Source organism: Chlorocebus sabaeus, chromosome 14 (assembly GCF_047675955.1).
Source record: "Chlorocebus sabaeus isolate Y175 chromosome 14, mChlSab1.0.hap1, whole genome shotgun sequence".
Taxonomy (NCBI): Eukaryota; Metazoa; Chordata; class Mammalia; order Primates; family Cercopithecidae; genus Chlorocebus; species Chlorocebus sabaeus.
The window spans coordinates 26764805-26792026 of record NC_132917.1 but is presented as its reverse complement, the minus strand read 5'-3'; the positions used below and the strand labels follow the sequence as shown (position 1 = coordinate 26792026).

At 55.2% G+C, this 27222-nt stretch overlaps 2 protein-coding genes across 4 annotated transcripts; both read right to left on the bottom strand.

The window, feature by feature from the left end:
- Positions 1-256: 256 nt before the first annotated feature.
- KHK (ketohexokinase) lies at positions 257-14130 on the bottom strand. 3 transcript variants are annotated; one of them, XM_007971176.3, is made up of 8 exons: positions 13307-14130; positions 7842-7958; positions 5351-5485; positions 3465-3537; positions 2618-2764; positions 984-1072; positions 691-848; positions 257-603 (listed from the first exon to the last, which is right to left on the bottom strand). In XM_007971176.3, the coding sequence occupies exons 1-8, from the start codon at positions 13396-13398 to the stop codon at positions 503-505; spliced, it is 912 nt and encodes a 303-aa protein (XP_007969367.1). In that variant the 5' UTR covers positions 13399-14130; the 3' UTR covers positions 257-502. The 3 variants fall into 3 exon arrangements, with proteins under 3 accessions (XP_007969367.1, XP_007969366.1, XP_007969368.1); XM_007971175.3 differs by lacking the exon at positions 5351-5485 and adding an exon at positions 5674-5808 and having other exon boundaries at positions 13307-14127; XM_007971177.3 differs by lacking the exon at positions 5351-5485 and having other exon boundaries at positions 13307-14126.
- Positions 14131-14252: 122 nt separating this feature from the next.
- Positions 14253-22052, bottom strand: EMILIN1 (elastin microfibril interfacer 1). Its single transcript, XM_007971174.3, has 8 exons — positions 21439-22052; positions 20373-20492; positions 19691-19911; positions 16653-18581; positions 16132-16248; positions 15655-15672; positions 15365-15502; positions 14253-14978 (listed from the first exon to the last, which is right to left on the bottom strand). The coding sequence occupies exons 1-8, from the start codon at positions 21606-21608 to the stop codon at positions 14641-14643; spliced, it is 3051 nt and encodes a 1016-aa protein (XP_007969365.1). The 5' UTR covers positions 21609-22052; the 3' UTR covers positions 14253-14640.
- Between the last annotated feature and the right edge of the window lie 5170 nt (positions 22053-27222).

Here is a 27222-nt window from a genome sequence, read left to right as displayed (position 1 = left end):
TCCCAGCTTCTGAGCTATGGGAATAGAGTCTGCACAACGCAGGGCCCCAAAGAGCTCTCATGGCTTCTGGTTCTTTGGCAGGTTCGCTGGGTATGGGGCACTGAGTGTCCTCCCCAGCCAGGGCAGAGCTGGCGGCAAGCCTGGGGCACTTCTTGCTGCTATAGCCCAGGCAGCCTCTCCTCTGGGCCTAGGTGAAGAGGTTAATTTGGGGAATGGACACAAGGAGGGAGGACTGAAGAGTCAGAGCCTCAGGAATGCCCAGCCAGAGCAGTTCAGACATCGAGGACAGAAGCTGCCAGGGGAAGCTGGCTCTGAGGAAGATTTATTCGCTCTGAGGCTCTGTAGGGAGAGATGTGTGGGGAACACAGGACACAGGCAGAGTCCTCCCCACAGCCTGCATCTGTCCCCTGGGCAGGGCAACCTGGATGCCAGGCTGGATGGAGGGGAGAAGGCGATGCAGCCGCAATGTCAGCCTCCATAGTGTGCGGGGAGCCGGCACCTCCTACCGCACCGGCTCTGACACGATGCCATCAAAGCCCTGCTGGCCACACTTCTTGCCGGCCACCTGGCATCCGAACCTCAGTGCTTCCTGCACGCTCCTCCCTGGAGGAGGGACAAGTAACTAGGTCAGCCAGGTGTTTGGGGCAGGGACAGGTCCCAGTCCTTTTCCCCTCCTGCTGCCATACTCACCCTGGGAGAGGCTGAAGATGACGGAGGCATTGAAGGTGTCTCCAGCCCCCAGGGTATCCACCACGCGGGGTGGCGGGAAAGCATCCGAGTGGATCAGTTTGCCATCAGGGCCCAGGGCGTCGGCGCCCTCCTCAGCCCAGGCACAGACAAGCACAGCCCTGCAAGACAGCTCCACTCAGCTGGGTGTTAGCCCACTCCATCCCTCCAGCCATGCCCCCAACCCCAGGGAGGACCCCTGGAGTCCAAGCTCATCCTGTACCCCCTAGAGCCCCTTCCTGGCTTCCCCAGCTCACCCTTTCCTCACACGACCATACAAGCCCCTCAGGGCTTCCCCTGCTGACTGGAACCCCAAGTGCTTGGCCACATCTTTGCTGACAAACACCTGTGGACAGTGGAAGAGAAGCTGGTGGTCACTTCTAACTCTTCATTCACCAACAGCAGCCTGGCGTTCCCCCATTACAACACGACTCCCCTAACACATCCACATAGATTCAAACATAGCATCTCACTGTCCCAAGGGAACGTGGTTTTCTTTTTTCTTTATTTTTTGTAAAGACAGGGTCTCCCTGCGTTGTCGAGGCTGGTCTCGAACTCCTGGCCCCAAACGATCTTCCTGCCTCAGCCTTCCAAATTTCTGGGATTACAGGTGTGAGTCACTGCACCCGGCCAGAAACACATTTTTATTGATGCTTATATATAATAGAACACCTAAATTGTGAAACAAAAGCCCTGGTCCGTTTGTTCTCGGATTAGTGGATTGAAAACCACAGAAAGCCTTGAGCGCCACCTTGGGGTGGAATCTACCACCGCCATGCTGGCTCCCCGGAGCAGTTTTGCTGGGTTTTCCCACAACTGTGTCCTGTAGGTATGGTTTCTTCATCTAGAAAGCAACGGGGCTCCCTCAACCCTACCTACACTCTAGAATCTCCAGAGGACGTTTTGGTAAAAACAAAAAAAACCACCGAAGCCTTAACTCTACCCATGCCAATCAACACCAAGATGGTGAGGGCTCAGGCACTGCAATCCTCCTGCCTCAGCCTCCTGAGTAGCTGGGACTATAGGTACATACCACCCTGCCAGAAAATTTTTTTTTTTCTTTTTTTTGTATAGAGACAGGGTCTTGCAATCTTGAACTCCTGGGCTGAAGTGATCCTCCCAAGGTGCTGGGATTACAGGTATGAGCTACTGCTCCTGGCTCATTTCTTTATTTTCATAGAGACAGGGGTCTCACTATGTTGCCCAGGCTGGTCTTGGACTCCTGGCATCAAGCAGTCCTCCTACCTCAGCTTCCCAAAGCGCTGAGATTACAAGTGTGAGCCACTGCACCTGGCCTGCATTCATCTTTTTTAATATGCAGCCAAGGTTGAGGACCTTGGCTGGATGGTCTCCAACCAACTTCTGCTATGATGCTGGACTTATCTTCCAAATTCCATTTACATCCAGCCTTTTCAAAAAGAGACTCATGTAAGTCTCCTTCCCACCCTCCCCTCACCCCTAGCAGCCCCCACAACCTGCCAGACACAGTTGTGTGTCCTCATTCTGCAGAGGAAAAGACTGGGGAGTCCTCAGAGAACAGTTGTGTGTCCTCATCCTGCAGAGGAAAAGACTGGGGAGCCCCAGAGAGGAGCTGCTTCCACACAGGCTTGCCCTGTGGCTGTCTAGGCCCTACCCAAGCCCTCTGGGTATTCTTACACCCATGCACCCACCTGGGGTGGAGACATTCTACTCCTTGGTCACTGCTGAGGCCTGCACTGGAGTCCAAGGCTAGGGGTCTACCTCTTTGCTTTAACCCCCATCCCCCATCTTCCAACGCCACCAAACCAGGAACCACTATTCCAATTGTGGTAGGCAGGATTAAAGGACTCTGGCTCCCTTTAAGAACCAAATTAGCCAGAAGTGGCAAAGAGAGGCTGAATGGGGCACCCACCACGTCTCCGTAGCCAAACAGCTGAAAGAGCTCCTCTCGTGGCTTCTCCACCTCCACGGACACCCGGATCTTCTGCTCTGGAGGCTGCCTGGTGTTGTGCGCGTCTATCCGCTGCAGCATCTTCACCTGCTCCGATGCGTTCCGGCCCTGGGGCAGGACAGGGCAGCTCAGAACTGCTGGGCACTGCCTGGTCAATCTGGCTCATTCTTCCTGCCCTGCTGAAACTCTGGGTGCGGAGGGAGAGGGCCTTGGGGAGGCTGGGTTAGAACCCCATCCTAAATTACAAAATTCAGAGCTGTCGCGGACCTTGAAGATCTATCAACTAGCTACTCCATTCCACAGATGAGAAGACTAAAGAATAAAAGAGACATTGAAAGACCTACCATAGGTTAAATGATGGAGCTAGAACTCAGGACTTCTCAGGATTTCCTCCCACCCAGACTCCAAAACCTCTCTTGGAGTAAAGGCTCCAGTTCTCTTTATTTGGGAGCTGAGTTAGGCCCTGTCCTTCCTGCTTCCCCAGAGGTAATGGGTCAGGCCCTAAGCAGTCAGACGTCCGCCAGAGGCAGAGTTGGAGGCGGTGGGGCAGCCCGTAGCACAGAAAGCACAGGACTTTGCCTGGAGCCAGCTGTGCCTATGTTCTGCTGTGTGACCTTGAGTAAGTCACCTAATCTTTCTGGGCCTTAGTTTCCTCACCTGCAGACATAAGGAAGGATGGAGAGGGAATGAGGGGGTTAGATTCATTTATCTCTAAGGTACTTCATGGTTCAAAGAAACCAAGGAGGCAGAACATGTGGAGGTGGCTGGCAGGTTGAGCCCCTCAAAACACAGGTAAGGTAGGGCTTGCCTCAATGTGGATCCACTTGAACTGGGTCAGATCAACCTTCTCAAAGTCCGTAGCAGACACATCTGGCAGGCTCCTAGGTCACAGGATGGAAAGGACAGAGAAGAAGGAGCATGATGGGGTCAGCCAGGGCCAGGATCTCTAACTGGCAGTTGTGGACCCTGTGCCTTCACTGCCAGCAGCAGGGCAGGAAGCTGGATCCACAGCACAGGATTCTCAGGCTCAGCTCCAGAGTGGTCACTGTTACAGTGTGCTGGGGTGCCCCTTCCTGAGTTTGAGGTTATGATTAAATTATCTCAGGGTAAACTGAACAGCAATACGTGTCAACTGGCCAGGTCTGTGTGCCTTGGAGACTGCATCTCCCAGAATGCACCAAGAGTGCCAAGCCTACACTTCCCAGAATCCCTTGCAGCAGCACGTGGCTCCCACAGGCAGCGCCCTGGGCAACTATAAAGCCCACGACCCTGTGCCTGGGCTTCCTGGTCCCCCTCACTTCTGGCGCTCCAGCATTGGGGTTTACCTATGGCACCCCTGTCCTGAGTTTAGTAGCTCCCTGTTGCAACCCTGAGGTGAAAGTAGTTAGCACTAGAGGAAGACTTTGTGTTTGGCTGGTTTAGGAAAGGAGATCCCCAATAGGGGTCTGCTCCCGGGCCAGAGCCCTCAGCTCAGCCAATGTCCCTGCTCCACGTTCTATAGCTGAGGCTTTCCTCTTAACTATAGCTGTGTGATCTACCCGGCCCTTTTGGAGGCTGCTTCCTCACTGATAAATGGGACCGAAACCTCCAGCCTCCCTGCAGGCTGCTGTAGTTGCAGGTAACGTGTGTGAAAGTGCCTGGACTGAGGCCAGTGGGCAATAAACACTTCTCTTCAGAGCTCCTCTCCTGTAAATAGCTATGTTGCGTCCTTGATCAGGGTTACTACAGATTGTTGCTTAACAAGCATTTGACTAGGATTGCCCAGTGTGAAGGTCACCTGTAGCACATATGCCTGCCTACTCACTCACTGCACATATGGAGCCCAGGGATGACTGCCCTCTCCTCCAGGTCCAGCAGTCAGGCTGGGCAGTAGGGACAGCCTGAACCTCAGGGCTGCTGGGCTTGGGCCCTCTCAGCTGTAACAGTACCTGGCACATACTAGGTTCTCAGAAAACTAAACCTCTAAAATCCTGCAGGAGGGAGTCTGCGAGGGATAAGTGTCTAGGCCATGGGGCCTCTCTTGAGTGGCCTGGGACCCAGAAGGGAAGGATAGCCCCTTCCCCCAGGTCAGCACCATGTTAGACGACCCCAATCTGCTGACCCAGTGTTCCCTTTCCCCTCCTTCAGCAATGGCTGTGAATGGTGTGTGGCGTGTGTGGCCTGGCTTCATCATGCCGAAACCTTTGGGGGGCTCATCTCTTTTACACACCCAAACCCCAGCTCCTTGGTGCCATGCTGCAGGCTGGCAACTCTGGGGCTGACCCTGGCAATCCCAGTGGGCCCCCCCAGCCCTTCTTAAGAAGGGTTGACTCCCATCTCCCACCCTTCTGTCCTGAGAACAGTTTCCCCGCACCCATACCCCACACCATAATTAATAATTATGGAGGAATCACATCATAAATTACATTTTATATAGGCCTGCCTGCCCTTCTGTGGTGTTGACCAAGGCCAAGTCACCAGGCACAGCAAAGCCCATCCCTTCCCACCTCACTTTTCCCCTAATTGAAAGCAATTAGGAAATCACTGGACATTTTGGCAGGGGAGCAATTTCTGGTACACAGAAGCCACAGAGGGGGCAGCTGGGATGCCCACGGTGGTGAGGAAGGGAACTGATTGAGCCAGCTGATTGGGGGGTTGTAGCGGGGCGAGGCAGCTGATTGGGGGTTGTAGCGGGGCGAGGCCAGGGGGCCTTACGTGTCATGGAGCACAATGGTACGGTTGCCATTGGAGTTGTTGATGATACAGCAGGAGCTGGGGGTGTCCCCCTTGCTCTGCCAGGCCACCTGAGACACGTCCACACCCCGCCGCCTGAAGTCGGCCACCAGGAAGCTTAGGGTGGAGGCCGGGCCAGGAAAAGGGCAAGGAGACACAGATTAGAGCCTGCAAGTGGCCTTGACCTCCAACAGGAGTGGAGAGAGGGTGCTGGAACACACGAGCCTCTAAGAGAAGAAGAGTCCTGTTCTGGGAGTTTTGGTGACGGCGGCAGCAGCTGGCAAGGCACAGACAGTTGTACAAACCTGTCGTAGTATAGGATGGTGCGGCTACCACTGGCCTCGTTGATGATGACCGTGGCGATGGGGACGGAGCCCGTGGTCTGAAAGACCATGTAGCGTAGGTCCACAGAATAGCGGCGGAGGTCATCCAGGACAAAACTGCCAGGGCGGAGTAACCCGAAGCGGGTGCGGTTCGACAAGGGTTTTGGGGACTGGAGGGTAGCTGGCAGGGCCACTAGGGACCCTGAAAGGCAGGGGTGCAAGCAAAGGGGCTGGGAGAGAACTAGGAATCATATTCTTGCCACAGGTAGTGCAACAAGGCAAGAGATGCAGGAGTGCAGAGCCTGGAGTTCAGAGAGAGAAACACTAAGGGCCATCCTTTTAGGTCTTGGCTGAAGCATGCTCCAATCCTGACTGTTTTTCAGTCCAACTCAAGCTGGAAAGGATTTGCTTCTGTTCATAAAGCTAGACAGGACCCTAGAACCTGTGCCCTGTTTGAACCAAGCAGGTGGGGGCACCGTGGCTTGTTTCCTGCAATGCCCAAGCAAGATTAATAATTAATCTCCAAGGCAATACTTTGCCCCCAGCTGTCCTCCACAAGCTCATCCATGGTGCTGTCCTCTCTGAGTCCCTCCTAGTCCTAATGCTGTGATTCCTCTCACTCTCTGCCTGCCTCCAGGAGGCCCAGCCTGGAAGTGGTGCTGCCTTGGTGGGCCAGCTCACTGCTCTGTCCTCCTGCAGTCAGGTGAACCCGCCTGGGCAATTAGCTGGCTCCCCGTGCCTGATGCCATTCAGCGTGGGCCTGGTCCAGGACTCTCTCTCAGAATGCCCTCCACGCAGAGTGAGCCCAGGGGCAAGGACAAGGAGGTCAGCCCCAGCCCTTCCAGCCCTCTCTGGACATGCACTGTTCTATGCTCAAGAACTGGCAATTATGCCCAGCAGTGCAGCCACCATCCTGGCCAGAGCCCGCTTTCAGCAACACCAAAGCTGGATAATACAGATCTGCATGAAGATACCAAGTCAGGGCATCATCCCTTCACTTACAATTCCTTTAAATAGTAGCTTTCCCAAAGCATTGGAAATATGGTTTGGTTTGCCAAATAACGTTTGCACCCCAGTGCCTGGGACATGGTGGGTGCTCTCTAAATGTTTGTCAAGACATGGGGAGAATTCTGAAGAGCCCACCCATCGGCATGATTGCTGTGTAAAGGAGAGTCGACCACCCTAAGCCAGAGCCACAGTCCTGCCTCCAGCTCAGAGGAAAGGAGCTATTAAAGAGGTTTAATAAGTCACCAGCCCTTGGCTCTGAGCCGTCCTGTCCCATCTCACAGGGCAGATTCCCTCTATTCTCTTCCTGCCAGTTCATCAAGGCAGGGAGTTTGGCTGTAGCTCAGGTGGGTGGACTCTGCTGGCAGCCCCCTTCAAACCAGGGTTCAAAGGGCTGCCCTTCACAGGCCAGCAACCTGGCAGCCTGCCCCAGTGCCCACAGTGTGCAAAGTGTGGGCCTCACCTCCTGATAAGTGCTTGCTGAGTCGGCAGCACCAGGGGTCAAAGGGTTCTGAGGTCCCTGCAGCAGCCAACATGGAGGGCATGCATGAGCCACTTAGGGCTATAGCCCTGACAGCTGGGGAGCTGGAAGGTGTGGATTCTGAGCCCAGCTTTAGCACGTGGTTTCAGGGTGTCCTTGAACAGGGTACTCTCACTGCTTCAGTGAACAACAGGGACACGAGCACCAGCCCTGCCCCTCAACTGGGACAGAAACTATGGGCCTGGACCCGGGGGCCGTGGATGGTGGCCATTCCTGAGGGAGGATGGGTACTGCATGTCCCTAACTGTCTTCTGCCTCAAGCACGGCCAAGATAAGGGACTTAAGATAAGGCAAAGGAAAATCCACCGCAGAGTCTGCAGGAAGCAAGGAAGGAGAAGGGAAGAGGCTGAAGCAGGCTCCAGGAAGTGTCCAGGAAACGAGCTGTGGCAAGGAAAACTTCACAGGGGCAGCATCAGCCCTCGAACCACAGAGAGGCCGCGCCAAGGCAGGGCTGGGAGTCTGGTGCTCCACTGTGCCCCCTCCCCGCATTTCTGCCGGACACAACCCATTTCTAATCCCCCACCCACCCAGGGTGGACACATCCTTCTTCTCCCCCCACGATGCAGGCAGGCCTTCCCCAGTGGACTCTCCCTCCTGGACTTACTCAGCAACATGGCCAGGGGCCATTGAGCCCATGAAGGCACAGGGGGCTCCGAGCAGGGAGAGAACGGTGCAGGAGTTGGACGCGTTGCCTCCGCGTTGCCATCTCTGGGACAAGCACCTGCAAAGCACAGGGAGGGTCCCTGCAGCCCCAGCAGGCTGGTCCCAAACACAGTCCCCTGTATAGGGGCCTAGAGAATGTGACAGCTGGGGACTCTTCTTAGAAATCATCTAGGCCGCCATCTCACTTTGTACCTGGGGCAGCCGAGGTCGGCCAAGGGAAGGAGCTTGGCTGAGAGTGGTGTCTACCTCCCCAGCCGAGGCTAAATTCAAGCTCACAGCAGTTCCTTTCGATATTTCCATCTATTCCTAGGGCATCAGGAAACCACTCACTTGGGTCCATCACTATTTGAGAGCCCCACTAACTCCAGGTCATCTCCTCCTCACCTTTTACCCCAGTCAGAGCTGCTCTGGAGGCTGCACCTTTGGCCTCCTCCTTGAGTACTGGAGCAACTCCAAGGACCTTGAGGACTAAGTGCCTCTTCCCAAAGGTATCACATTTACATCTACCCCTGTCATAGGAGTGTCTATTTCAATACAAACTGCAGAGCTATAAAATCAAATGAGTAAGACAGGACAGCAAACCTGGACGTTGGTCATTTAAGAAGTGGCAGCAGGGAGCACTTCTCCATCTTTACTAAGAACCGATCAAAAGGAAACTAACAAGACACACGTGAAGGGCTACATTGTCATCAGCAGCAAAAATGATAACTTTCACATACAGGGTCAAAGCACTGATCACCTCACAGTGTCACTGGAGCCCAAATGAGAAGTCATTGATGAATGTTATTACTTTTGAGGTAAGAATGGTGTTGTTATTTCTATTGTGCCAGATTCAATAATAATAATAATTGTGGCAGTTTACAATAAAAGGAACGGTACCAAAGAACCACTAATTAAGAGAAAAAACTGAACCAGAATTTTTAGGCCAAAGCATATTTGTACACAAAACTTCAGTTTTGGGAAAAGGGGAGCATGATGTCATTAGAAAAAAATTATAGTAGGCCAGGCGCGATGGCTCATGCCTATAATCCCAGCACTTTGGGAGGCCAAAGCAGGAGGATCACTTGAGCCCAGAAGTTCAAGACCAGTCTGGGCAACAAAGGGAGATTTTGTCTCTAAAAAAAATTTTTAAAATTAACTGGGTATGGTGGTGTATACCCAGGAGGCTGAAGTTGGTGAAGCATATGAGCCTGGGAGGTTTAGGCTGTAGTGAGCCATGATACTGCACTCCAGCCTGGGTGGCAGAGTAAGATCCTGTCTCAAAAACAACAATAACAACGACAAAGGATAGTAATTTTTTTTTTTTTTTTTTTTTTTTTTTTTTTTTTTTTTTTTTTTGAGACAGAGTCACTCTGTCACCCAGGCTGGAGTACAATGGCATGATCATGGTTCACTGCAGCCTCAACCTCCCCTGCTCAACTGATCCCCCCACCTCAGCCTCCTGAGTAGCTGGGATTATTGGTGTACATCACCATGCCCCACTAATTAAAAAAATTTTTTTTGTGGAGATGGAATCTCCTTATGTTGCCCAGGCTGGTCCTGAACTACTTGGCTCAAGTGATCCTCCTGCCTTGGCCTCCCAAAGTGCTGGGATTATAGGTATGAGCCACTGCACCCAGCTGGTCAAAGATTTTCAAGCTGGCTGGGCGCGGTGGCTCACAACTGTAATCCTAGCACTTTGGGAAGCTGAGGCGGGAGGATCACGAGGTCAGGAGTTCAAGGCCAGCCTGGCCAAGATGGTGAAACCCTGTCTCTATTAAAAATACAAAAATGAGCCAGATGCGGTGGCAGGTGCCTGTAATCCCAGCTACTCGGGAGGCTGAGGCAGGAGAATCGCTTGAACCCAGAGGGTGGAGGTTGTAGTGAGTCGAGATCATGCCACTGCACTCCAGCCTGGGCAACAGAGTAAGATTCTGTCTAAAAAAAAAAAAAAGAAAGAAAAGAAAAGAAAAGACTTTCAAGCTGAGCTTTACAGAAATTTTTACGAAAAGAAAGGAGGAACCTTGAGGGATCTGTGACTTGATCAATAGTGAAGGACAAAGCTGACGTGGGAACCCAAGTTTCCTGACCCCAAAGCCATTGCTATTTACTCCGTATTTTAAAACTAAAAGTAGTTAGGCCCAAGCTTTGATGAGGTTTCTAAGAAAGGGTATAGAATTTTACTCTGGGACGGCCAGGCGCGGAGGCTCACGCCTGTAATCCCAGCACTTTGGGAGGCCGAAGTGGTTGGAACATGAGGTCAGGAGATCAAGAGCATCCTGGCTAACACGGTGAAACCCTGTTAAATACAAAAATACAAAAAACTAAAAATACAAAAAATTAGCTGGGTGTGGTGGCGGGCACCTGTAGTCCCAGCTACTCAGGAGGCTGAGGCAGGAGAATGGCATGAACCCGGGAGGCGGAGCTTGCAGTGAGCAGAGATCACGCCGCTGCAGTCCAGCCTGGGTGACAGAGCGAGACTCCGTCTTAAAAAAAAAAGAAGGAAAGAAAAAAGAGAAAAGAATTTTACTCTGGGGAAACCCTTCAAAGTCACACCGATATTTCCTGTGCAGAAATGCTCAGCTGAAGGCTGGGCACGGTGGCTCATGCCTGTAATCCCAGCACTTTGGGAGGCTGAGGCAGGTGGATCACCTGATGTCAAGAGTTCGAGACCAGCCTGACCAACATGGAGAAACTCCGTCTCTACTAAAAGTACAGAATTAGCCGGGTGTGGTGGCACATGCCTGTAATCCCAGTTACTTGGGATGCTGAGGCAGGAGAATCACTTGAACCCAGGAGGCAGAGGTCGCAGTGAACCAAGATCACACCATTGCACTCCAGCCTGGGCAACAAGAGCGAAACTCTGTCTCAAAAAAGAAAAAAAAGTGCTCAGCTGAGCAGGGGGATGCTTTCTGGAAGTCTCTCCTTGGTATGGACTCTGGGAGGCAGGGGACACATCGCAGGGGTCTGGCTGAGCTCCAGGTGGCAGCTCCCAAGAGTCCCCAACTGCCTGTGAAGCACAGAGACCCTGGGACAGGCGAGGCTGAGACACCCAGGAAGGTCTGGGTCCCCACTCAGATGTGCTTCTCTGGGAGGCACAACAGTCCAGGAGCCAGGCTGCAGGGAGCCAGGGCCATGGGGCTGTGGGGGAGGCATGGCCTGGAGGGCAGGGAGCATGATAGATTGAGGAGGGGCTCTTTAGAGAGGGACCTCTCTCAGTGTCCACCTTCAGAACCTGCCCCATCAGTGTGGGCGCTAGCAGGACCTCCTTCCCCTACCTTCCGGAAATATTAAGCTGAGAGGAAACGGGACTTCAGCTCTGACAGAGGTGCTGAGTCTTTCCCCAGGCTCTCCATGGTCCTCGGAGAACCCGTGGCCCTGGAATTTGCACTGTTCCCCTGAGATGAACCCAACTCCTCACTGAGTGCCATGCCCTGGGACTGCCTCGACCTTGCACAGCGGGTTAGATCCACACAGTGGCATGCCTGTGCCCCTTCCCCACTGTCCCTGCACCCCTGGCAAGGGACCCTAACCTCTGGCAAACCAAAGTAAAGGGTCAACTCCAAGAACAGCAAAGGGACAGGGTATACAGGAGATGACAGAGGGCAGGGACCCTGGACTCCATGCTAGGAGCTGCAGCTGCCGCTGTGCCACCATTGAACTCTGTGGCCTTAGAAAACTTCTCCAAATCTTCAGCTTCTTTATGTATATAAAGAATTTCACTGATCTTTACACAGTTTCCATGGGCTGCTGGGAGGAGAGTATAAAATAATATATGTGATGGTGCTTTGTGGCCCCAAAGCCTGGGGAGTGCTGGGGTCTCTCACCTCAGTTAGCCTCTCAGTTAGTCATCAGTGCTGTCGTGTCTTTCTGGAGTTCAGTCTTGAACTGCCTCTTATCCAGTTCTTAGCTGGGACAACTAATATAGCCCAGGAGCAATTCTCAGGGTTCTAAGCACTCACTGACTGCACCAAGAGAAAGCTAGTGTCCCGCCCCACAGAAATGCCTTCACAGCATTACAGTGTAACTAATGGTGGGGCCCTTAGCAAGAGGAAATACAAAACCAATAAGCCGGGTGTGGTGGCTCATGCCTGTAATCTCAGCACTTTGGGGGACTGAGACGGGCAGATAACTTGAGGTCAGGAGTTTGAGACCAGCCTGGCCAACATGTCTCTACAAAGAAAAGCCCTGTCTCTACAAAAAAAAAAAAAAAAAAAAAAAAAAGCCGGGCATGGTGGCATACGCCTGTAATCCCAGCTACCCAGGAGGTTGAGGCAGGAGAATTGCTTGAATCCAGGAGGCAGAGGTGGCCAAGATCGTGCCACTGCATTCCATCCTGGGCAATAGAGCGAGACTCCATCTCAAAAAGAAAAAGAACCAACAAATCAGCTGGATGCAGTGGCTCACGCCTGTAATCCCAGCACTTTGAGAGGCCAAGGCAGGAGGACTGCTTGAGCCCAGGAGCTCAAGACCACCCTGATCAACATAGTGAGAACCTGTCCCTACACAAAATTTAAAATACAGCTGTGATGGTGACGTGCGTGTGTGGTCCCAGCTACTCAGGAGGCTGAGGTGGGAGGATCACTTGAGTCTGGGAGGTCAAGGCTGCAGTGGGTATGGTTGCGCCGCCACTGCACTCCAGCCTGGACAACAGAATGAAACCCTGTCTCAAAAAAAAAGAAAAAAAAAAGAACCAACCAGTGACTTCAGTTTCTAGCAGACAACTGAAAAGGATGTTTCCACTACTAAACAGTGTTCACTGACCTTTGTGAAGAGGACTTCTGGCAAACTCCTCTTGGAATTTAGCACCAGGAAAAAGCTTGCCGGGGCTCATGAATCAGTTCTATCCATACATAAACCATGACATCTCATGTTTGCCTCCAGTACCAGCAAGCCCTGAGCTATAGTCAAAGCTCAAATACCACGGTCTTAAATGTTCTGCAATAGTGTAACTGTACATACTTTTTACTGTAAGCTACCTCAAATCTTTCTCAGGAATAGGTGCAAGATATGTGTGATAAATAAGTTAGAAGTAAATGTTGATGTGGTTTAAAAAGAAGCAGCAGAAGCAGGAAACGGGTCCTGCACCTTGGTAGCTGTGTGCCCCTGGATAAGCCCCTTCGTCTCTGAATCTATACTTGCTTATCAGTAAAATGGGGATCCTGATGCCTGACACCGTCCCTGAGTTGAAATGGAAATTGGCTAACACAATGCTATTAAATCCTGGGTCGTCTTATTAAAGACCTCATTCCTTCCTCTCTTCTCTCATGCTGGGAGCCCCCCAGGATTCCCGGGTAGAGGGCGCCGGCCCGGCCTTGAAGCTGGGCTCTCAGGGCCTCACTGCGGGGTCTCTGCTGCCTCGGTCACTGGCACAAATGCCGGACTGCAGCAGCCGCTGGGGTCCCCTGGGGACCTGGGCGCCCCTACCTTATCTCTGAGTCCTCCTTAGGGTACTTGTCCACCAGGCTGATGACGTCCAGCACCACTAGCCCCACGCACAGGATCTGCTTCTCTTCCATGAGGCTGATCCCAGAGCTTCCTGCCCGCCCGACTGACGGGTTCCTCCCGGCCTCTGCCTGTTATCCAGGAGGATGGTGTCCTCGCTCCCAGCTGCCCTGGCTCCTCCTCCGCGTGGGAGCTCCTCCTCCAGGGAGCCACCTGCAGCGGCGAGGGGTGCAGGAAACGAAAGGAGCAGGGCCCTTGCTCCCGACACCCGAAGACCCAAGCTGGCCTGGGAAAGCCAACCCGGAGGTCTTGGCCCCCGGTCTTCCCGTAGCAAGTTGCCTGGGCCTGCAGATGGCAACGCCTCCCACTTCTCAGCCTCAGTTTCCTCGCTTGTCAGATGGACTCGGAGCTGATGGAAACCTTTCTAAAGCGCGGCTAAGCGATCTCGAGAATGCAAAGAGAAAATGCGCTGGAAATGCGCTACGTGCCCCGCCCTCTGCTGCACTTGCGTCTCGGACTCCCAACGCTGGACCCACGAGGTAGAGTTGGGCCTGCATCTGCAGCCCTGCCTGAAGACCGTGGTCGCTGCTGCCCGCCCCGCCCCGCCCGGGTTAGTCCCAGCCGAGGCCACACCTCCGCCGCGGAGCAGCAGGACCCGCCGGGTGGGCGGCAGCCTCAAGTGGCGGGAACGCCGAGCGCCCCCTGGCGGACGCCGGCGAAACGGGCGGGACACTAGGGAGATGTCGCAGGAGCCGGGCAGGCGCCGCTTGCTGCCTGAGCCAACCGCCAGCAGCCTCGAGCCGGGCGGAGGCGGCAAGCGCAGTGCGGTACCCCGGGCTCCCTCCGGAGGCCACGGTCTCTCCCGCCCCGTGCCCTGTGCACGCCGGGCAGCCCCCGACCCGGTACCGGAGCAGAACGGTTCGTTTAGTTTTTTTAGAAAAACCAAGTGTCTTTATTCCTGGATCGTTTAGTACGGCGGTGGGCGGCGCCCGCGCGGGGGAGCCTGGAGCCCCAGGGACTCTGCCTGGAGGGCCAGTGGAGGGAGCGGAGGGTGCAAGGATCGGCTCTTCCGCAGGCCGGCCCTGGAGGGGTTCCGGGGGGATCGCGCCAGGCCAAAAGTCTCCATGAGCGGCCCTGGGCCTCCCTGAGCCGGCGCGCCCCGGGCCTGGGGAGAGGCACCTCTGGGCGCGGTGCCGCTGCGGGCCCGGGTGCGGCGCTTGCCCAGGGCTGGGTGCTGCGTCCCAGGCGGGACCCCGGGAGCCTGCCGCCCCCGCTGTCTCTTCAGCCGGCGTACACACGTCGGGCGGGACCCCAGTCTACGCGTGTTCAAGCTCTGGGTCCCCATAGAGCAGGGCCCCGCTGAAGATGGTGAGTGGCTCCTCCGAGTGCGCCAGCTGCCCCATGACCAAGTCGACGCAGACCGTGTCCCCGGCCTGCAGCGGCAGGATGAGGCTGAAGACGCCCAGGGTGCCCGGGCTGGGCTGGCTCTCGGCCACCGGCTTATTCTCCAGGCCCTCGGGCTCGTAGCCGCCGGAGTCTACGCGGGCCACGCCCTGGTTGGAGCGGGACAGCACGGCCTCCACTTTCTCGTGCCGGTGCCCAGTCAGCACCGCGCTCAGCAAGTAGCGTCCGGCCAGTGGCGCTGTGAACACGCCTGGGGACAAGGATAGCAGTCAGGGGGGCCAGGGAAGCTCCAGGGAGCGCACCAGAACTCCTGGACTCGGGAGGGACCCGCTGGGTCTTTTCCCCTCACTGGAATGCAAGCAGCAGGGAACTTGGGGCTTTGTTCACTATGCATCCCCAGCCCTTAAAACAGTGCCTGGGCAGGAGCAGGCCCCAGTAGAGATCTACTGAATGAATGAATGAATGACTACTACTTCTCCCCACTGGCTGAGAATGAATAAATGAAGAAAGAGCCGAGGTCTCCCCAACTCAGAGAATGAAAAGATTCACACTGTCGGAAGAGGCAAGAATGGGAAGATAACACTGCACACCTTACCCATTTCTCCAACTGTTCAACCCAGCCCCTCCCAGACCTACCTGTCTCTGGATCATAGTAGCCTCCATCATTGAGCAGGACTCTGTCGAAGGGGACCGTGCCTGGTTCAGACCGGGGCAAACTCAGGGCAGCTGAAAATGCCACTCGGGGCACAGGGGCTGCTGGTGCCCCCTCCACTCCTGAGCAGGAAGGGTGGGTGTTAAAGGGGATGCTCAGGGCAGAGTGCCAGCCCCCTTCCCCTGCTGGATCCCCAGCCCAGGGCTGCCTGAGGACCTCCATCCTCCAACCCCTAGTCGCTTCTCCCCCCAAGAATCAAATGAAAGGCACTCACCCTGTTCACCTTGAGGACCTGTGAGAAGAGGAAAGGGAGCAGTGAGAAGTAAAGCAGCTCTCACTGTCACTCAGCAAACATCTGCTGAGGCTCTCCTGTTGTGCTGGGTGCTACGTGGACTTCAAAGAAGGAATTGGGGTATCAAGAAAAATAGGAATAGGTAGGGTCCATTCTGTTCAACTGCTGGGCCATCCCAGCTTTTCACACCCCAGTCAGCCATAATAGACTCAGCTTTAGTCTCCAGTACTGCAGTGGGGCCAACATTATCCATTAGCCTCCTATTACCCATTAACCAAACACAGTGACTATCACAGTTCCTCCTCACTTTCCTCTGATTTTCCCTATCAGTCAGGTAGGACCCAGTTCCCCTTGTCAAGTTCAGAGTGGAATGTCAAGCCTGGGGCTGCCAGAGGGGGGTCAGGGTTGGAGGGTGGGCAGTGGCAACCCTCACTGCAGCAAGGGTCTCAGTGCACATACCTGGTGGCCCGATGGGCCCCTCTTGCCCGTCCTTGCCTGGCGATCCTGGAGGTCCAGCAGGGCCTGGGGGCCCCTGCAGCCCAGGAGGCCCTGGGGGCCCAGCCTCTCCTGCAGGCCCTACAGTGACAAAATTGAGTTGAAAGAGGGCCATAAAAGGAGTTTCCAACGGGTAAGGAAGGTGGGTAGTGGCTTCATGAACAGGGAGAAGATAGATGGAACAGGTGGAGCTTTGCAGACTGAGGGGGCGATAGGGTCCCTTGCTGCATATGCTGGATCCCTGGCTGGCACAGCAACATCCTCTCTCCACCCACAGGCCTAGTGAGCAGCCAGAGGGAGGGCAGGGAGCTAGGACCTTGCATCCTCCCTTGCAGGCAAACTCTAACACCTGGAATAGTGGTTGGGGCTGCAATTCATGCTGGGAAAAGCAAGGAGAAAGCAGATGAGTTGGAAGCTGGGCTGGGGGAGGGGGAAGAAAAGTAAGGGGCTTGAAAGGGGTCCCCTCATGCTTTTTGTCCCCTCACCAGTGAGGTCCTTCAGGCTAAGCTGGTGCAGACGGTCCTCCAGGAGCTGCAGGGAGCTGTTAAGGGCACCGAGCCGCCTGCCCAGACCCGCCTGTCCCCCCACCAGCTTCTCCAACAGGGCTGCCTGCGTCTGGCTGGTGGTGTTGGTTTCCCGTAGCCCGGCCCAGAGCCCAGCCATGTGTCTGGAAAGGCCCTCGCGCAGGCCCTGCAGTCCCCCAGCCACAGTGTCCAACCGTTCACAGACACCCTCAAGACGGCCCAATCGCCCCTCTAGGCTGGGGCACTGGCCGGCCTGTGCCTGTCCCTCCTCCAGGCCTCGGAAGCGCTCCTCACTCTCCGTAGCATGCTCTGTGGCCTCCTGCTGCAGCCTATTAATCTCAGAAATAATGCGGTCCTTGGTGGCCCCCAGGTCAGCCAGATCAGCGCCCTGGCCCTCCACAGTGGTCTGGAGCTCATTCAGTGAGTCATTGAGGGAGCTGAAGGTGAGAATAACCTCAGAAAGCTCTCCTTGCAGGGCCTGCAGGGCTGAGCCTGAGCTGCCCCCAAACACGCTGAAGCCGTCCAGGGGCCCACGGCTTGGTCCCCCAACACCTGGACCAGCCCCAGGACCCCGAGGAGGCAACAGGGGGCAGGAGCAGCGCTCCACACCATCCCGAAGGCGGCCTAGTTCCTCTTGAACTCCACCACAGGCCCCACATCCCTCATCCCCATGGGCCTGCAGCAGCCCCTCCAGTTGGCCTAGCCGGGCCGCAGTGAGATTCAGCCGTAAGGTGAACTCTGCAGCTGTCTCATCCTGGGCATCTACACGATCCTGGAGCCGGCCCACAACCCCTTGTAGTCCCTCCAGCATGGCCTGCCGGGCCTCCCCCGCTGCTTCCACCCTGTGCAGGCCTGAGCCCACCAGCCGCAGCTGTCCCTCACTGTCCAGCACCCTGCGTTCCAAGGCACTGAGGATCTCGCTGACCTGAGAGTCCTGCTCCCCAGGGGCCCCAGAGCAGAGCTGCCCGCATGCCTGCATGGCCCCTGCCACCTGCTCCTCCAACAGATCCAGCCGCCCCCCCAGCTCCCCGCTCACATTGGCCAGCAGCGCCCCCAGCTGCTCTAGTCGGCCCCGGGCAGCAGGCAGCCAGTGGCTCAGCCCCCCAGGAGCCCCAGGCCAGCTCTCCTCCTGCTCCTCCGAGGGGCCCAGGGTGGAGTTGAAGCGGTCCTCCAGGCGAGACAGGCGGGAGGCCAAGCTGGTGTAGCCTGGGGGGTGGCCCCCCTGCCCCGCAGCTCCTCCCAGCTCTGTGCCTCGCCGCCCACTCAGCACTGTCACTGAGCCGGCCACCACATCCAGCCTGCGCTCCAGCTCTGCCAGTCGCTGGCCCAGCTCTGGAGAGCAGCATTCCTGAGGGGGCCTGCGTCCCACGGCCAGCCCGGGGAGGTGCCGTTGCTGCTCCTCCACGGAGGCCAGCAGCTTCTCCAGCGCTCGCAGCCGCTCCCTGTCCTCCTGCTGCTGCCGGCGGAAGTCATCCAGCCCGGCCAGGCACACAGAGCAGGACTCCTGCAACCGCTGCTCCAGCTGCCGCAGCAGCTCCTCACTGGGGCCCGGAGGGGCTGAGGCTGGGGCTGGGGCCCTGCTGCCCCCACTGCTGCTGCTGCCGCCATGATGGTTGTTGAGGTGACCCAGCTCCTGGTCGTGGGTGGAGACGCGGGTGTCCAGGAGCTGCAGCTGGTGCTGGATCTCGTTGAGGGTTTCATGCACCCCAGGGCGGGCAGCCGCGTCAGCTGGCTGCTGCCTCCTGTTGAAGGCTGTCTCCACAGCCCTCTGCACATCCTCGGCCAGGCGCCCGCTCAGTCCTTGCAGGACGCCCCGCAGACCTTGCAGCTCCTTGGTCAGGCTCTGCACCTGTTCCTCCAGCTGCTGCACCTTCTCTGACTCCCCAGGACCTAAGGAGAGGGGAAGGCAGAAGGCAGAGAGGCTGGACCCCAAAGCTCAGGGCCCCTGCTCACCCCAGCTCCAGCAAGGGTAAGATGCCTAGGCTGGCTCTGTCTGTCCTTTGGGTGATTTTGGCAAGATGAAAAAAAGGAAACTCCATTCACTGAATGCCTCTAGGCCAAATTTGAACATGACTCTGTTCTCCAACAACTCCCCTAGGGAGATACCATGAACTCTTCCCATCATATAGGCTGGGAAACTGGACCAGAGATATTAGGAGCCTGGCCATGGATCACAGGTTTAATAAGTGGCAATGCTAAGTTTCAAACCTCGGCCATCTATCCGGCCCCCAGGTCCACGTCCTTTCCACCTGCCCAGAGTGCCTCTTAACTTCTCGGAAACTTTCCTTTTCTGTGAAAGGATAATGACACTCTTCTGTCATGGGGCTGTCAAGAGGGGCGAAATGGGAGTGTAGGGGAGGCACTTTGGATGCCACAAGAGCAGCTACCACTGGGTGACACTTCCTTCCCTGCAACACCATGGGGACAAAGAAGAGGCTCTGTGGACGGTGAGAGTTGGCCAGGAGTTCCTGTTTGCATAATTATAGTACGGCTATCTCGGGGCAGGGAAACAGCACATCCGGTGTGCAGCAAGCACGAGGGAAGGCAAGCCACAGGGACTGCTGCATGCTGGGACCTGCGGTCTACAGAGGCCACGGAGGGGTCTGGGATCTGTAGTCAGGTGCAATGCATGCTAGGATTTGTAGTCTCAACTGTCTGTCCCCATGGACCAAGCTTCTCAAAGGAATGCCCCCTTCTCCTGCAGCTGTTTGAAGGATCTTGCCCACATGTGGGCGTGTGCGAGCACCTTCTCTTTCTCAGCCTTCTTTTTCTGTCTCTCCATCTTTTGCGTGCTCTCTCACACACAAACACCAAGACACACACACACACACACACACACACGGGCAGGGAATCTCTGCGATCTCACTAACTCCCTTCTGCCCCTCTCTTCTTTCTGGCATAGAGCATGGGGGATTCCCCCAGCAGCCTGGCCCCACATTTCCCATTGCATCGGATCACCATCTGGCACTTGCCGCCCTCGCAGCAGCTCCCACACTCACCTTCTCCCCCCAGTCCACTGAGGGGGCTGCCCGCACTGGAGCCAGAGAGGTTGGGGCGGGCAGGCCGGGGCAGGGGCCGTGGTGTGGAAGATGCAGGCCCCAGCGCTGGAGCAGGACTCTCAGCACAGTCATCGCCCCCGTAACCCTGACAGCACCTCCACTCCATGTCGGTCACTGTCTTGTAGGCCACACGGTAGCGAGGGCGGAGGAAGCGGCGGTACCTGGCAGAGGCAGAAGGAGGCCTCTTTATTCCTCCCTGTATTGTTAGTGACCCTGGTCCCTGTCCCAAGGGGTAGGCAGCTGCTGGTGGGCATGGCCTGTCCCTCAGGCTGGGTCCCTCTTACTGTCCCACATGTGGCCTTGCTCAGCTGACAGCTGTCAGCTTTTTGGTCAAGGGCTAAATCCCTGCTCTTCCTTCCCTTGCCCTGTGCTGAAACCTTGAACTCCTCTGCTTGAGCCTGAGCCATCCCAGAGAAGGCATCTGGGGCTGGCGCGCGAGGCAGATTTGCCCTCAGTCTCCCACCAGCCAAACTGTTGTCTCAGTATCTCCTCAAAATGGCTGCGACCCTAGACCCTGTCCTGCCCTCGCTCCCTGCTTTGTACAGACTCCCTGAGTCAGCCACCCACCATCTGCCCTCACCCAGTTCCCACTGAGGGCCCATTCCCCGGCCCTGGGACTCACATGATGCTTTGGGGACACTGGGGTTGGCCCCAGGCACAGGGCTGGTACTTGACATATGTCTCCAGTCCATCCTCAAGGACACAGCTCACTGTCCGGGTCACCACATAGGCACACCAGTTCCTGTAGGTACAACCCCCTCTGGGTCCAAGGACCAAAGATACACGTCCTGGAGGAGGGCCCAGGGGCTACCAGAGGGGCTGAGGAAGGCTCCAAAGATGCAGGGCCCTTGGGGATCAGTGACAGCAAGGACTTTGGCAGGGCCACCCTCCCTGTCCCCCACGCTTTCCTGTGTAGCAGGGGCAGATAAAGACTTTTCAAGATGAGGAGTGGTGCAGAATGGTAAACCACAACCACAGAGCAGTCAGCCCTCATGGCGGTGAGGCCCTGGGGAGCCTCTGAATGTACACGATCACGTGTGTCCCTTTCTGGGCCTGTCTCAGTCCCCAGTTTGGCATGCCGTGTGCGCACAGCCAGGCTGGGCCCTGTGGGTGATCTGAACACTGGCTTCCACCCCACCCCTCCGGGAGAGGACGGGCAGGCCAGCTCGGGGTTAAGTAGAGAATAAGCCATTGATGAGCCTGCCCCTCTTGCAGTTCTATACTCCTGGCCCCATTCATGCTGGCCTCTGATCTGTGTCTGGCTGAAGGGCTGGAGGGAACAGAGCGGGAGTGGTGTCAGAATTATGGATTACTAGATGGGGCCAAGGGAGCCCTAGAAGGGGACAAAAGGTCTCCCTGAGGCTCTGGGGCTGGGATACAGAGGGCAGCTGGCAGGAAGGCCTGGCCTGCTCCCCTCAGGGCAGCTTCCCTGGGTATATAACTGCAGGGCCCCATGGGGGCATGTGGGAGCAGACCCCCTAGGTGACCCAGGGAGCATATGTGTTCAGGGGGTCCTGGAAAAGGTGCCGTGGGAAGGTGGGCATGTGAGGAGCCACCTGATGGATGGGCCTCTCACTCCCCCTCTGCCCTGCATTAGGGGACACAGCCCAGGGCAGAGAGCCAGGCGGAGGTGGCATTCTGAGACCCTTTTCACCACCCAAGCCTCAGGCTGGGACCCAGACTCTTACCTGTGGCGGCTGGCTGGCCGGGGGGCGCTCTGGGCCTGGGGCCCCCCAGGGCTGAGGGCCCCACCGGACCCCGTGTAGAGGCTGTAACCTCGAGGAGGGTAGCTGGCGGCCCCCGCAGCTGCGGTCAGCAGGCAGCAGAGGTAGCAGCTCCAGAGGGTGCGGGGGGCCATGGTGGGGTGCTCCACAGTGGCCCTCAGAGACTCATGCCGCCCAGCCACTGGCTCCTCTGCCGGCCCCAGGGATGCTGCTGCTCCACAGGACAGCGCGAGCCTGTCCTGTCCGTCCCAGCTTCCTGCCGGCAGCCCCTGTCCACACGTCTTCTCCTTGACTGCCTGGCCTGACCCCTCTCCCCTCCTCTTTCCTCCTCAGCTCCTGTCCGTCCCTGCTCGGTTCCTTCCGCTCTTCTCTTCACTTCTGAGGGGGTTTGTTTTCTGTGCCCCCTATGGCCTCTGGTCCCTGCCCCTCTCAGGAGCTGTGGCTCAGAAGTTGTGTCCTGGGCTTCCGCCCCCTCGTCCCAGCTGGCCCTCTTCTGGTCTCCCTGTCCTCTTTCCCTGATGACCGGATCCTGGGGGTGACAGGGCTTTGCCCCTGTGGCTGTTCGGAGGCACGAGAGTGGCCGTGGGGCGGGCCCTGGCCTCCTCCTCCCTGCTGGCTCCCCTCCCTTCCCCCCTGTCTGGCTGGCGGTCCTGCCTCCCCCTTCCTCCCCCCACCTCTCCAACCATCGTGCGCCACATCTGCTTCTTGTTAACTCCGGGAAAGAGGGAAAAAAAAAGGAAAAACAGAAATGTGGAGTTGCCGCCGGGCTTGAGGCCAGCCTCTCAGATGGGCCACATGGAGCCAGGGCCAAAGCTGGGAAGGAGGCCCAGGGCTGGTCACTCAGACGGGGGAACGGGAGCCAGAGTCGCAGCTCCCCTGGGGCTGGAGCAGGCCTCCCCTGGGGGAGAGGGCCCCAGAGAGGGAGCCCAGAGGGGAGGGCGGGATGGAAGGACTGGACAAGGGAGAATGAACTTGGAGAGCTCAGCAGGACTTCACTCACCATCTAGTCCAGCCGTCTCCTTTTAGAGATGTGAAAATTGAGGTCAGAGTGGGAGAGTAACTTGTCCAAGGTAACACAGCAAATCAGTGGTAAGGCTGAGAACACACACTAAATACCGGGTCAGTGACTTGGGAGAAAGGAGGAGAGGAGAATGTGCCACTGGGCCAGGAAGGAAAAGGAGTCCTTACTCCACTGAGGCAGATGGGAAATCCACAGACGACAGAAGAGGAAGAAAGGGCCGGGTGTGGTGGCTTACGCCTGTAATTCCAGCACTTTGGGAGGCCAAGGCGGGCAGATCACAAGGTCAGGAGTTCAAGACCAGACTGACCAACACGGTGAAACCCTGTCTCTACTAAAAATACAAAAATTAGTCGGGCGTGGTGGCGTGTGCCTGTAATCCCAGCTACTCAGGAGGCTGAGGCAGGAGAATCGCTTGAACCCAGGAGGAGGAGGTTGCAGTGAGCCAAGATCGCGCCACTGCACTCCAGCCTAGGCAACAGAGCGAGACTCTGTCTCAAAAAAAAAAAAAAAAAAAGAAGAAGAGGAAGAAAGGCACCTAGCAATGGGGAGCAGGCTTCTGTCAAGCAGGAGAGGGCACGTGGGCAGGAAGACAAAGAACCTTTCTTAAAGGGATAAATGAAAATGGGTCCTGGGCTTGTTTTGGTGACGGTCAGGCCATAACTGGGTGGAGGTGGGGTGAGGTGAATCGGGACCGACCTCTAGAGCAGCAGAGGCAGTCAGTCCCTAGTCTGGAGGTGAGTCTGATAGCTCTCAGTGACAGGCAAAGGGCCGTCAGCCTGACCTGAAAGTTCCACCTGCGCCATCTTGATCTAAAAGCTTGGTCCCTGTCACCACCTAACCCTCAGTGCTTGACCAGGGTCTCCAGGTGGTGGGATGCTTTGGAGAAAGAAACAGAAGAACAAGACAGAAAGGAGACAGGAGAATGCTGTGTGCCAGGCACTGCGGAGGTGCCCAGGTAGCAAAGGCATAGGTAAGACTCAGACGCTGTCCACTTAGGAGCAACTGAGGTTGTTGGAGAATGGGACACAAGCCCCCAAACAGAGAACTGTCACAAGCCAGGACAGAACAAGTGCCAAGGGGCAGGAAAGAGGGATGATGTATGTTCCAGCTAGGAGGAGGGAAAAGATAGCTGCCTGAGGGAGGCAGTCAAAGGAGAGGCTGGAAAAGACAGAAGCTGAACAGCATTGGGGCGGGGGTGGGGGTGGGGGGCAGGAGTCAAGAACAGAGACAAGGCAAGGAGAGAGATTTCAGGCTCAGGAAGAGTGGCCTGCCTCAGTCTCCTCAGCTATAACATAGGAATAACAGGACTCTCCATCCCACTTTACGAGGATTAAGTAAGTCAATGCGTGTAAACATTCTAGAACAGTGCCTGGCAAATGGTAAATGCTCAATCAACGTTAGCTCTTTTTTTGTGTCAGGAAAAAATGGGACCGAAATTCAGAGAAGTAGATTGTGGAAATTAGGGAGAGGCTCAAATGACTGGTTATGAGGTTGTATTGCAAGTTTTTGAGTAGAAGCATATACGCATACACAAAGGAAGATATTATGAGTGATAATATTGAATACAGTGTCAGAGCACAGGCAGTGTAGTCCCAGTTCCTCCTGTCACTATCTATGACCCAGCAAATCCCATGACACCACTGGGAGTCTATGCATCATCTGAAGTTCCTTCCAAATTCTACATTGCAAAGTGATGCAGTCTTGGGTTCTGGTGGTGACAGTGACCATGGATAGGCAGGGAACATTGTAACTGCGTGGTGACTGCCTGAGTAATGAGGAACCACATGAAGGGAGACACAAGAGAAGATTCCAGATTTGAGCCAGGATGGGGAAGTTGGGAAGAGAGCAGGTTTGGAGGAAAGAAAAGTGATCATAGTTTGAACATACTGAATTTAAGATAAGAGTAACACATCCTAGTGGAAACCAGTGTCCAGGATGGTTAGCAATGGTGGACCATTGATTCTTCCGACATATGCAGGGTAATAGGTGGAAGCCATGAGAATGAATGCCATCAAATCATCAATGCAACTCTGAACCGTCTTACCTCCGATATCCTATGACCCAGAATGTGACCTTGATGGCTAAGAGAAATGTTTGTGAAAAGACAGGGTCAGGCTGGGTGTGGTGCCTCAAGCCTGTAATCCTAGCACATTGGGTGGCTGAGGTGGGAAGATCACTTGAGATCAGGAGTTTGAGGTCAGCCTGGTCAACATGGTGAACCCCATCTCTACTAAAAATACAAAAATTAGGCCAGGCACGATGGCTCATGCCTGTAATCCCAGCACTTTGGGAGGCCGAGGTGGGCAGATCCCATAAGGTCAGGAGTTCGACACCATCCTGGCCAACATGGTGAAAGCCTGTCTCTACTAAAAATACAAGAATTAGCCAGTGTGGTGGTGTGTGCCTGTAATCCCAGCTACTTAGGAGGCTGAGGCACGAGAATCGCTTGAGCCCTGGAGGCGGAGGCTGCAGTGAGCCAAGATCGCGCCACTGCGCTCCAGCCTGTGCAACAGAGTGAGACTGACTCAGGACAAAACAGTAGGGGTGGTGGTGAAAATGCTGGAACAAACAGAAACGGAAATTTGTAGTTGCCCCTTAGAACCCTGGGTATCAGCACACAGGGAGATTTGAAGGAAATGTTCACAGGAGATCCCGATTTCAAAGAAGTTGTCAGTGGAAGGCTGCAGCTTTGTCCCTGGTCTCCAGGCTCTGGCTCTGGCCCTGGCAGGAAGCCAACCCACTTCCCCTCCAGATTGCCCCAGCTGCTGCTATGGGTTTTCTTTCTCTGCTCGTCTCCCTCTCCTTGCCCTTAGGAGGCCTCTCGCAACCTGAAAAGTCACCCCAGCCATCTTGTCACTGCCCAGTTGTTACCCATTCCCTCTCCTACACTCTGAAGTTCAAACATCTGTGTATAATTTAAGTGTATCAAGTAAAAAATATTGGCTTTGAAATATAGTTGCAGTAGGTTGCATTTCATTTGCTTTTATGTAATTAGAAGACAAGACCTAGGAGCTGTCATGAATGTTTGTGAGATCACAAAGGTATCAGTGGCTCTGAGTTCACCAGGGAGGACGCTTCCCCTTGCTGGCTTGAGTGGGCAAACAGGCTGCAGTGGAGACTAAAGTTAGAGTGCAGTGGTAGTGGTGATGGTGGCAGTGACATTCTGGTGGTGGTATTGGCAGGCAGCCATAAATTTCCAAAGCAATTGGTAAGAGTTCTTGACCCCCCAAAAAGCTAAGTTCCTGGTGGCACTAGGACATGATCTATTTTACAACCTCTCCAAATTGGGTAATTTCCAAGGATCTAGTGCCAATTGGCCCTACGAGGCAATTAACTCATTCATTCAGCTTCAGTGACTGAGCAATGAGTTCATGACCAGGGTCAGGACAGCCATGGGCACCAGCAATAAGGAGCATTTTATGTCTAGCCTCTCTGTCAGAGGACTGAATATTGGGAGGGAAAAGGGGGGAATAATACGAGTTGGGGCCTGGTGCTGTGGCTCACGCCTGTAATCCTAGCACTTTGGGAGGCCGAAGCAGGAGGATCACTTGAGGTCAGGAGCTGGAGACCAGCCTGGCCAGCATGGTGAAACCCCATTTCTACCAAAAATACAAAAATTACCCGGGCGTGGTGGCACACTCCTATAATCCCAGCTACCCAGGAGGCTGAGGCAGGAGAATCGCTTGAACCTGGGAGGCAGAGGTTGCAATGAGCTGAGATTGCATCACTGCACTCCAGCCTGGGTGACAGAGCGAGACTCATATCAAAAATAAAAAATAAAAATAAAAATAAAAATAAAAAGGTGATTTGGACCTTGGGTCATGCCAATCCACATGGGAATTCAAGTTTGTGGGGAGTCTTGAGCAAAAGCCCACTTTTCTCCAAAGAGATACACTTTACTTTTCCTTTTAGCTCTTCCTCCAGGTTTAATACTTTAGTAGCCCACCTCCCTGAACCCAGTCCCCCTTCTCCCGGGTCTTGTTGCTTTCTCACTCCTGAGCCTAATTCTGGCCAGTCCTTTCCTTGAAAATGTCACACTAATCACAGAGATTGAGCTCCACAAGTGCCCCCCAGTCATTTCCCTCCACATCCTCCCAAATCCCCCCAGGATGAGGCTGTGCCTGTCTCACTTCCCAAATAGTTTTCTATCCAAGCTTGGTTCGAGATATGTCAGTACTTAGTTAAGTCTAGTTCAGTCTCATAGACTGTTTTTTGTTTCAGTTCTTCCAGGCACTGGGCCAAATGACCCACTCAAGGCTGATAAAGACTCACTGACCTAGGCACAGGAAGTTCTGTGAGGTGAATGAATTTCTGGGTGGTCCTAAAATAAATCCTTTCCCTCTTGTGCCTAACCCTAGGACAACCTACTGAGTCCAGTCTGACTTGGAACATGGAGTGGAGGTAGGAGGAAGAGGTGACACTGCTCTTTCACCAGTTTGTAGAAACTTGGTGAAATCAATTACCTGCTGGGCCTCACTTTTCTTCCCTTTTTTTTTTTTTTTTTTTTCCCTGAGACAGGGTCGGTCTCTGTTGCTCAGGCTGGAGTGCTGGAGTGCAATGGTGCAATCTCGGCTCACTGCAGCCTCTGCCTCCTGGGTTCATGCAAGTCTCCTGTCTCAGCCTCCTGAGTAGCTGGGATTACAGGCGTGCACTACCAGCTAATTTTTGTATTTTTACTAGAGACGGGGTTTCACTATATTGGCCAGGCTGGTCTTGAACTCCTGACC